An 11500-nucleotide genomic window follows, 5' to 3' on the forward strand; every position below is an offset into this window, starting at 1 on the left:
ATATCAATAAGCAAACCTGCTCTGTAGCCCAGCTGCCTGCAATGGGGATGCAGCACAGACACACACTGACAGTGGGAAGAACCTCCAGCCCCCAGAAGACAGGCACAGCACAAGCAGCTTCTGGTGGCTCCAGGTGATGAATCCAAACTCCTGTTCTCCAACTCCCACCCCCTTACACACCAGCAATGAATTCCTGCCACTTGAAATGAGAGGCGGCAACGAGGAACAGACTGTGAATTTTATTCAGGAGTCTTCAGACATAGCAGTGAAGCAAACACCCCGCTCCCCAAAACTGGGATCTCCTGGTGCTGGCTGACACAATATCAGGTACCAGCATATTCCTGGTACCCAGGAAGCACACCGTTCTCCTCACACTGCTGGTACAGGGCTGCTTTGGGGGACAGGGAGGGAGGCACCAAGGAACATGATACCCAGCACAGGGACACCTCCAAGCAATACAGGTGGCCCAGAAAAGGACGGTGGCTCTGCATTTGTCCCCGGGCCACATGCCCAGAGCAGTTGCCTGCAACAGCGAAAGGGCAAGGGCTGGTTCTTCCACAGCTGCCACCATTTCAGTCTCCATTTGCATCCAGGGTGCTCACGAAGGGACCGCAGGCTGCAGTGGCTGATCGCTCATGTCCCCACCAGGGGCCACTGTGACACTAAGGAAAGCCAGACTGCCAGGCATAGGAGGGGGCCGTGGGCTCCAGCTCCTACAGCAGCCCAGGGGCTCCATGGAGCATCTGCCCTCCTCCAGGGCTGGAAGCTCAGGCCTCCGACTTGAGTTTGTAAAAAAAAAATGGCTGCATGTGAAGAGTGAAGGGGGCTGGGGGGGTCACTGTGGGACAAGGGGCTGCCATACACTGCAGTACAAAAATAAAGATATAAACAAGAAATGAAAAGGCTGGACTGGAGTGTTCAGATCATGTCCTCAGATCTCTGGCTTGTAACAGCTAGAGAAGGAGAGAGAAAGAGAAACAAAGTCAACGGTGGGAAAAAACGCAACTGAGCATGGGGGGGAGAGTGAGAATCAGAAAAAGGGAAATGACAGGAAACACGAACAGAAGAAAAAGAAAAGAGCTGAGGAGTGGCAGTGGGAAAACAGACCAAAAGGAAGAAAAAGTCCATGTGATTAACATACACTGAGTCTTAAGATAATAACACTCGGGTCCCACAGCCATAGACAAGGAGGCTTTCAAACAGAGGGAGAGAGAAACGTCAGCTAGCTAACAGGTGCCCTCCATCAGGACAGGTGGAGATTGGCACTGAGCATCTCCAGTTTAACAAGAGCCTCACAGTTTTGCAGTATGGAGAGGAATCCTTCTAATGCTTTCCGTACCCAGCCCCACGCATGTCGGCCAGCCAGCCTTCCTAAGCAGGAGGCAGAGCAGAGAGGCTCATTTTGCACACAGCTGTGAGAACATCTGCAATGGGGATCAGCTGCTTCTGCTCTGCCTTTGCCACCTTTCCCACTGCGCTCTCACCCTGGCACAGCCAGTGGGGGAAAAGCCCAGCGAGGGAAAAATAACAGGCTGCCTTCTGCAAACTGCTCCCGGGCTGGCAGGCAAAGGAGCTGCAGACGGCAGCCTGGAGAAGCGATCTGGCATGTGTGTCACGCAGACACGTGGCAAAATTCCACCCCTTCCCTGAACCACCCCTGCCTGCTTTGCATTCATTGCCACCCCTCTCCCAGCTGCGCTCTCCTTTCTGCTGCCAGAGCCTCTGGTCCAGAGCCATAGGATCTGCTTGGCAGGTAAAGGCACGAATAGGTAAAGCCATCTTAGGGATGAGTCAACCTCACACCTCCCTCCTTCCCTTCCCCAAGCTCTAGAAACCAGGGCCATACCCACAAGAGGGAAGTGAGTCACTCATGCAGAGCTCAGGCTGGCAGGAGCTGGGAGTGCAGACAGGTAACATACCTGCAGAGGAGGAAAAGTGAGGAGCAGAGAGAGACAGGGCCCTGGGCAGAGACCACTCTGAGCCCTGGGGGACAAAGAGAGCAGAGGGAAGGATGCTGGAGGCTGGCAAGTGAGGCAATGTGGGAGGTAGATGACAGTGCTGGGATGGACACGGAAGGGAGCAGGAGGGAGGGTCCGCAGGAAGAAAGTTTAGCACAATCCCGAATAGATGGACAGTCTGCAAATAAAAATAAAACCGTAGATAAACCAAACAGTTTAAAATACAAAGCAGCAGCCATGGTTACAGCTCTCCCCTATCAGCTTTATCTCCAGAGAGACTCCAACTCCTGGAGAGGACAGCCCCCACACCCCACACCTGCTCTAGTCCTTCCCTGCTGCTAGCTGTGAGCTCTCACCAGAAAGGTGGACGGGTCTATGCCTGGGGGGTTATTTTTATCATTTTCCTCAGGGATTTGCTGCACCTTTCTCCTCTGCTTCTGCTTCTGCCTCTGCCTCTGCCTCCTCCTCCACCTCCTGCTCTTCCTCCTCCAGGTCCTCCTCTGTGCTCTGTGGCCCAGCATGCAGGACAAAAGGAAGAAAGAGTGGAGATACTTGCAAGATGAGCCACGGCAGTTCTTTCTGACACGCAACGGAACAAAGCAATCGTCATAACACTGGAATAAAAAGGGACCTTTCCGCATGGCCAAGACAATTCTAGGTCAGGGAACAGAGAGACTTGTATTCCTCTGGAGTATCACGTCAGGGTACCTAACCCACTTACAAGTGGTGTGACCCCACCGCCCAACAACTGCCATCAGTTGCTAGTGTTCCTTCCTGCATCCTGGGGGTCTACAGGGTGTCATGCCACATGTTTCTGTCCTTCCCTCAAAAGGGGAGCAGGAGATATCCACCCCTCAGGCTGAGACTTGGAAAAAGGAAAGACAATGCTGCAAAACCTTCAGGGAAATAATGCCCTATAGGCAGTGACACACACAGAATGGGCATGAGGAGGCATGAGGGGGATGTTAGAGTAGCATGAGAAGTGCCAGGGTGACTTGTTAAAGCCATTTGCCACACACAGCCACACACCACCCTTCCAACACACACACTCCTCCTTTTGGGCACTGGGTGTAATGCCACGGTGCTGAACACCAGGACAGGCCCCTGTATTTCACCACTGAGGTGCCCCACTGTCACGGGGGAGAGAGAAAAAGAGAGAAGGAGCAAAGAGCAAAGGATCTCATAGGCAATGGGAGCAGGGCCATAGCAAAGTTCATCTCACCTTGGCTTTGTGGCTTGGCTCAGAGCTCAGGCCATTGGGTGAGTTGTACAACTCCTTGGAGACCACACACAGGAATTCTGTCTGATCCTCATTCCCATAATTATAGGATGAGCCAATGTTCACAAGCTAGAAAAGATGAGAGCAAGAATCACAAGCACACATTCCTGAAAACATCCACTCCACCTGAGGAGCAAGGCAGAAAATCCACCATGCAGCATCGAGTCCAATCCATAATCCCAGTGGAAAGGCCTCATAACTAAGCTGAGGAGACAACACAGAGAACCAGGAGAGAAGTCAGCCAGGATGCAAAACAGACTGGCCTCACACAGTATCCTCTAAGCCTCTAGAAAGGGGCAAGAAAGAGCCAGTGTGATGGCTCAGTCAATGACTTACCCAGTATTCTCAGAGAGGGAAGGAGCCTTGCCTGGCAGCTGTATGGTATCCATGATCTTTTTCCCAAAAAACCACTCCTTCCCCCCCTGGCCTGCCTTATCCATACCTGCTCAAAGCGCCATCCATCTGACATAGTGGAAACCATCTGAGTGAGCTCCTCTTCCTGGCACTGCAGCACACGGTAGACATGCTTAGGAGGCACCTGAGAGCAAAATTGCAGAGCACACTGGCAACAGTCACATGCTAAAAGCTGTTCCCCTCCTGCAGAATGAAGTGGTAATACCCCTCCTTGACAGACCTGTCCTTCCCCGAGTCCCAGGTGAAAGGGGAGTGGAAACCACGAACAACTTCATACTGTGCTGTCATCGGAAGCAATAGTATCTCTTCTGGAGAGGAGGGACTGAGCTGAGTGCTTCCTACATTGTCCCCAGAAGATACTGGCCTCTTTTGATGGGAAGTTTGTACTTGTCATTACAAAACCATTTTTGCAAATGCAACAAAGGCTGATGGGGTTTTTCAGCACAAAATGAAGGTGTTGCTGGAGGCTTACAGCCTGAGGCAGACAAGATGAAAAGTGAGATAGCAGACAATCGCCCCCCTAAGACAGATTTTCAAAGGTTGCTGGCCAAGACAGGGTGTGATTGTGCCACAGGATTGATTCCCTATCTGCACTTAACTCTTTCACAGCCATCTCTTCACCTGTTTCCTCCAGGTTTCTCTACAGGTATTACCGTGCTCTTCATTGTGATTACACTCCCAGGACTCCCCATACCATGACACCTCCATGACACCTTTGCTCTCCTCACAAACATTCTTCTACATCCCACAGCAACCAGCTGCCTTCTTCCAAAAGCTAGAGAAACTGATTTAGTTTCAGGGGCTACATCCAGCATTACTTCTGGGGATGCAAAACAAGCCTGCAACTTGTTTATTGTAACTAAATTGGTGGTAGCTTGTCCCCTGCAAAATTTTGCTGCATAGGGATTAGCACATAATCTCTAATTAGCTGCTTCCTTCCATTCCTTACTGCTTCTCTCAAGTCTTCTCTCCCTCTAGACTCATCTCTCTCCCTTTTTATACCCCCTGCTTTCCTCACCCCACTCTATCTTGCCATACCTGTGTTACTGTGTAGTCCTTCTCCTCCATTCGATCCTTGATTATTCGGATCAAAGGACCAATGTTGTAGAACTCAGCTTCTTCAAGGATCCCTGAGAAAGACAGACAGAAGGACCATAAAGTTAACAGCCCGTCTTTATTCTTCGACTTGCAAACGATCAATTCTGAGCTTCACAAGGTCCATAGGGAGAAATTATACTATTGCTTCACTTCTTAACAGGCTTGAAACTCTTACTGCAGAGAATTGAAACCTGGCTCTCTGCATCCTGTTTCTAATGCTCACCCCAATTTCCTTATGCTGCCTGCTACTACAGAAACAGGCACTGCCAGTGAAGGCTTGTGCTGAGGACTGCTAATACCTTTCCCAGATAACTGGCCCAGGAGAACAACTGTAGGCTCCAGTCTCTCTCAATGATCACTTGTTATCACCTTGCTCAGACTCTTATTAAGGCAGAGAACCACAACTTCTGGTTCTGACAAGTCATCAAAAGACCCTAGAAAAGCCTAATTTACCTCCTGGGCCACTTGGAATTGCAGCCCCATATGACTTTAGATGATCTTTGGCTTTCTTCCCTGTGCTTCAACTCAAAACAGGCAAACAGCAAAGTTTTGATTTTTTTCTCTATCACCTCTCCTGAGACTCACCTGTTTGCTAACAGTCCTCCAGGAAAAGGGAGCTGGTTCCCAGAGGGTCAATAAGGGAAAGGTGGCTGGGAGCCAACACTCACATGTCCCCAGGGCAGTACACAGAAACTGTAGGTGGGGAGATTGATCCTTCACTACCTGACACACTCAGACCTCTTCTGTGTCTCTCATTCAGCTGTGAATTGCCTAAGGGATTTGTTTTATGCCAGCCTGAATGTTTGCAGCACGAAAACAAAAGTCAATGCAAATGAACTGGACTCCTGTTTATGTTTTAGATTTGATATTAAAACCTGCAGATGAACTCTGTCTGACCTCAGGATTACAAGAACTGTCAAGGAGGAAACACCTCAAAATAGTGCTTATTACAATCCTGTACCATTACTTGGATATATTTCTGGAATTGTAACTGATAAGACTATTCTGAAGAAAACTTTCCTTGCTTTAGGTAAAAATATGTAAGAGAGGCAAGAAGACTAATGAACATGCAGAAACTGTGCTTGGAAAGGGCTGGACAGCCCAGCCTGTCTTTGGAATTGGCTCCTTATTAGGCCCTAGCATCCAAAAAATAACAAGGCACTGTGAACTGCTGGCTGGTAAAACTGTGATGTGACCGAGTCGTCCTACTGGACCCACTGTCAACCTCAAATGAGGGATTGGTTTGCCTGGCTTGCTCCACTGGAATTTCTGCAGTCCACAACCCATCAGAGCACAAGCAGCATACAGTGCATATCGCTGATTAATGATGGTCTTTATTACAGAGCTCGGTTTTGTTTGGTCTTCAGGGCTTTCATTCCTAATTAGAAACACTCAGTCATTAATAGAAAACTCAGTCACAGAGCCTGGTTAAAAGTAGATTGGGAACAAGTAACAAATGGCTTATGGAGGCTGAGATCTTGCCTACTTCTCTTTTGGTGACATCTCTGCTGGACAAACAATCATGATGCCACAACACCTGCTAGGATGCCTTCCTCATCCACTTCCCCTTTAGTAAAGGAGACATTGTCATGCTTTGCAGGGATAGCTCTCTGAAATCCCCCCACATCAACACCCAAAAGGAGAACGAGACAACAAGGTTGACAACAAGTTCTATTTTTCCTGACTATGGCAGTGATGGTAAGTGGGAGGTTTCTGAGCTCCACAACTCACCCTCTTCAGCCATATCTTTATCCAGGACCAGCTTCCCATGACGGAGGAAATTCAGAATGGGTCCAAAGTAAGTGGGGTCCCGATCTATTAGGTATGCACCAGTTTCATCCTAGCAACAGAGATAGATCACAAGGAGAAAAAACCCAAGGGAAACTTGTAACCAACCTTCAAATACCCTAAAATACAAGCAGATACAAACCTAAGCAAAAATGTCCGCAATTTCTAAGATTCTTTGGAAACCATGAGTCCCTGAGAGTCCCTAGCCAAGTCAGCCCAGCTTGGATTTTAATTCCTGTATTGGTCTGCTCACCATGCCCACCTCAGCATGAATCAATCCACCTGAAAAGGCCCAAAAAATAGGCCTCAGTCTCTTTGTGCAACTGTGCATCCAGGCCTGGTGTGAGAGAGCAGAGATCCCCTTACAGGGAACAAGGCTGAGTCAGGCAGACACAGCTGGGAAATAGACCCAGGATGTGGGGTGACAAAGAGGAAGAAGAGTAGGAGAGGAGGGGAGATGGCCTCTCTTTTCCCCAGCTCGGGAAAGCAGGTGCCAGGCTAGAACACAGCAAAGTGGGATCTGGCATGGGGAAATCCTTCCCGGGAGAGGAGGGGGAAAGAGCAGGCATTTCTCACTCAGTTGCTCCTGCAGCTGCCGGGGTCTGGCTCCATCCCTGCATCCCTCCAGCCCTCCCCGTGCTCGGTGGGGCACGGTGCGGGAGGCAACCCAGCTGCCTTACCCGGTCCGACTGCAGCTCCTCGCCCTGGCACAAGCGACACAGGAAAGATTTCTGCTCCCGACACAGGGTCTGCCTGGTGGTGAGGAAGACGGTGCCCCCCACATTGAGCCTCACCCACTTGGCCTGGGTGCCAGCGGGTGGCGGGATGTCCCAGGTGCAGCGTAGCCCCACGGCGCCCTGCATCTCCTCCCTGCCCTCCATCCTCATCCTCACCCCCACCTCCCCCACGGCGTGCAGGGACTGCCGCAGGTGCTGCCTGTCGGAGAATGCCGGGATCTGTAGTTTATCTGCCTCTCCCTCCGCTGCAGCCGTGTTTCTCGGGGACCAGGTTCTTCCCTGTGACTACCAAGGGAGTCCTGAGAGGAGGAAGGTTGCTCGGTGCTGGAGGATATCACTGCGGCTATTGGGGCGGGAGAAACCACAGCTCCACAGCGCTGACTCCCTGGCTTTTCCCCTGTTCCCGTTTTCACAAACCATGGGCCGGTCAGCGCTCCGGAGGTGCAGGGTGTTATGCAAAAATCGTCGGCAATTTATTTCCATAGACATCCTCTCTGGCTCATTAAAAGGTTCTGGGAATTGTAGTTTCGCAGGGATATGCACAAAAGGGTGATGGGAACTGTAGTTTTCCCAGCTCGCTGTTCCTGCAATGAGGATGCTGTAACGGAGGGTACTGCACCACACGACCCCAGCCCTGCGGCTGGTACTGTGCCTGCTTCCAGTCCTGGGTCTTGTCTGCAAGCTTCCTCGGAGACAGGAAGCACAATCTGCTCCCTGGCAGTGGGCAGATAAGCCCCTCAGCTCTGTAATTCACAGCATTCCCTTCAGGACACCATTACCCCAGGCTCACCGCTCAGTGCCGCGTCACTTGCCATACTTCCTTGCAGCAAAATATGCACAGTTGCCTTCTCGCTAACATATGTGGGGACACTTCCGGGAACTGTATTCTGGATCTGCATGAAGTGCTGGCAGGAGGCAGGAACAATTTTTCTTCCAGCTCAGAGGAGTTGCTGACTCAACAAACTCCCCCCTGTGCTGCTCCACCAGCACAACCCCCCCATGCCCTTCCCCTGGGCTCCTGCCACTCCTGGTTGCGTCTGGGCAACAGAGAGCTCAGACTGTAACTCAGCTCCCTGGGGAGTTTTACCTCTGCCCCAGGCACGTATCGCCCGCCGAGGCCGATGTGCCAATCCCGCGTTACGGAATCTAGCCCGGCCTCTGTCCCTCGCTCCTGCCAGGCCGAGCCTGGTGCTCAGCCGTTCATGCCCCAGGGGACTCTGTTCAAACACACTTCTTGGCACGGACACTACCTGAACAAGCTCTCTCTCCAGTAGCTCTGCTTTTCCCACTCCCACCTAAGCACAGCTGTGCTTGCCAGCAGCTCAAACACATTAAAAATGGAAAGGAAAGTCTGGTGTTTCACCCCATTGTGGCTCAAAACCTTCCCCCGCCTAAGCAACTTCCTGTCTCTTCCTTGACAGGGCAATGCAGCACTGCAGAGACATACAACACTATTTTTCTTGCATTTAGATCTTACTACCTTTTGAGGTGGGGCGTTATTGAGTGAAGAGGCTGGGTAAAGAGAAACATTATGTTTTACATTCCTTTTCTTCTCATCCTTCCTTCTTCTTTTACTTGCAAATCATTCCCTACAGGAGAAGGCAGCATCACCCTTCCCCCAATTCACCCAGGATTTCCTTAACAAAGATGGCGTGTGTACTTTGCTCCTTCTGTGGACGAGTGCCAAGGGGAGGAGAGGAAGAGAGGGTAACACGGAAAAGGTTTCAAGATTGCTGACCTTCAGCTAATTTAAGCACAGGAATAATCCAGCTGCCCTAGGGTATAAATTCAAATAATTTTGAACCAATGCTAGAGTGACCATTAACAGAGAGAGCATGAAAAAAAGCTTTTTCTACCTATACGGAGCAGGCTCTGGCCAAAATTACTGCCCAGCCCTTGGACCAGTCTCCACTGAGCAGTAAAGTGCATCAAAGATGCTCACACTGACACTGACCCAAGCTGAAGCATCACACAATGCAATACAGCTCTGGGCTGTCAGACTGCTGTCCTCCTAATTCTGACTCTGAGTCAAACCACAGCAAATTGGAGACCTCTGCCCTGCACTCTGGTGTGTGAGGACTGCAGTCTGCACTGGCTGCAGCTCCAGCACAGAACTGGGGTGAGGACTCTGGCTCTCTGATATGAATGCAGCAGTTGGGTGGCAGCCTATAACCCCTTATCTCCCCCTCCAAGAAATCTGCCCTGCCTTCATTTTTTTTCCCTCTTTTAGCAAGGATTCACTCTCTCCTTTTCCTCCTCTCACAGCCCCTTAGCCTCTTGCTGCTTTTTAGAGTCCATCTCTTGTTCTCAACACCTTCTTTTCTGAGCTCCTGCCTGACAATGCCGCTCACAAGTCCAGGGTGATCTATATTGAAGGCATAGTTTCTTCCATCAATACCAGTCTCTACCTGTGGCTGGAACCTCAAGTCTTGTTCACCCCAGGGCCATGGGGTGAAAAGTTAATTGCTAAATCTGAAGAGACATAGGAAATAGGTCAAGGAACACCACTTCCAACACCAGAGCCTTCTCTTCTGCAACATACAGCAAAAAATTTATTGGAAGCCCACCAGATCAGGGATTTCCCCACAGTATGTGAAAATCCTCTTTAGGAAGAAGCCAGTGTGGGGTGAGTTACCAACTAAAACGTTCTGATGAGTTGTTGGTGTGGGCTAAATACAGACCTGATTGCACACCATCACCAGATGTAGTTCTGAGATGCAATTAATGTGCCCTTGTTAAGCTCCCCTAAAATCAAGCAATAGAATACAGGAGAGGTAAGTTTAAACAATCGGTATTGTTTGGTCAAAGGTTCAACTTGATCATAACAGTTCTTTCCCAGTCTTAATGTTTTACAATTCTATGACTTGTTCCTCCTGCCTTTATGATGACTGTCTGTAAAACACATGTACAGAAACAGAGACAAGAGCAAGCAAGGGCTTACCCGGGGCTGTGTGATGGTGTAAGATCATACAGCCCTGCTGAGTACCCAGTGAAATCACGGGGACCATTACACAGACAGGGAGCAGGAAAAATTTGACAGCCCTTAGATACTGGGCTGAACAAGAGCTGAAGAAAACAGAGCAGGGGGTAAATGGGAGTGTCTTGGTTCAGCAGTCAGGCCTGCAATGCAATCCTGCAGAAGGTTGCACACACTGCAGTGCTCTGATGAGCCAGCTTGGTACATGGTATATGATGCATCTCCGGCATTGTGGAGCTGCTCTTACGGAACTGTTATGTTGTGCAGGCATCACCATGTGTTGGCACAGACAGTGTCACCACTGTGACAGGCTGGGAAGACATATTAGGGATTACATGGTATGAGACACCAGAGGAGAAACCAGGAAGAACTAGTTGGCATGTCCATGTAGGATCAGTGCCACTCTCTTTTCTGTAGAAAGTGGAGAGGGGAAGACAAGTGATGCTCTGACATTTTGCCATTAAGCCAACAGTAAATTGGGCAAATAAAATTCCCTGCACTGGACTTGGGGGTGAACACAGTTCAGTAATAGAGTCCAGCTTGACTGCCAGCTGAGCCAGGCATATTGGAGAAGGAAAAGAAAGGCCTCATGGCATGCAGGCAAGTGAATCTTTCTCCAGCTCCTTGTGCTGCATGAGGTCTGTGAGCAATGTACCTGCATTCAAAGCGTGCAAAGTCCGTGTGTGTACGTGCATCACTCAGCACCTTTGCTGGAAGACAGCTGGGAGAAGGAGACAGAATGGTTGTATAGCACCTGGTTGTAAGCTGGGACCAGGAGAGATGGGAGGAACATGAAATGTCCCTGCAGGCAACAGCAATTACCATGGCTCATGCAATGCTCGGGCCAGTGGTGCTGGTAGAACAGCTGCTTTAGAATTTGGAAAAGTTTGCAGGGTAACAAAAAGTTTGCTGGGAAATGAAGCATGAAATAGTGCAACCTGACTGCTAGGGAGCAGTATGGAAGGAAGGAAGGCAAGTGGCAAAGGAGACAAATGAAGAACAGGGGACCATGGAATTACTTTTGACTAGAGCAGACTGTTTTCACAAAATCCCAATCTCCTTCAGGACAAAAGTATTGCAGATAGTAAAATATACCAATAAACCAATAAAGAGTTTATGTGCTGGCCTGGGATTCTCAAATTTACATAGAGCTGTAAAAACTCTAGTCTCAAGTTAGCCACAGGTCAATGTGACCTTCCTCCTACATCAGGGCTGTTGTATAGGCAACTTTTTGGCTACCGTGAGCCCT

At 49.8% G+C, this 11500-nt stretch overlaps 1 protein-coding gene across 3 annotated transcripts; it reads right to left on the minus strand.

Annotated features, from left to right (window-relative positions):
- Positions 1 to 218: 218 nt before the first annotated feature.
- Positions 219 to 7424, minus strand: KCTD17 (potassium channel tetramerization domain containing 17). Of its 3 annotated transcripts, none has more exons than XM_069002879.1 (7): positions 7218 to 7424; positions 6481 to 6589; positions 4690 to 4781; positions 3680 to 3775; positions 3181 to 3306; positions 2381 to 2465; positions 219 to 953 (listed from the first exon to the last, which is right to left on the minus strand). In XM_069002879.1, exons 1-7 carry the CDS (start codon positions 7422 to 7424, stop codon positions 919 to 921), a joined length of 750 nt encoding a protein of 249 aa, XP_068858980.1. In that variant the 3' UTR covers positions 219 to 918. The 3 variants fall into 3 exon arrangements, with proteins under 3 accessions (XP_068858980.1, XP_068858981.1, XP_068858982.1); XM_069002880.1 differs by having other exon boundaries at positions 2315 to 2465; XM_069002881.1 differs by lacking the exon at positions 219 to 953 and adding an exon at positions 2056 to 2136 and having other exon boundaries at positions 2315 to 2465.
- Between the last annotated feature and the right edge of the window lie 4076 nt (positions 7425 to 11500).

Source organism: Aphelocoma coerulescens, chromosome 1A (assembly GCF_041296385.1).
Source record: "Aphelocoma coerulescens isolate FSJ_1873_10779 chromosome 1A, UR_Acoe_1.0, whole genome shotgun sequence".
Taxonomy (NCBI): domain Eukaryota; kingdom Metazoa; phylum Chordata; class Aves; order Passeriformes; family Corvidae; genus Aphelocoma; species Aphelocoma coerulescens.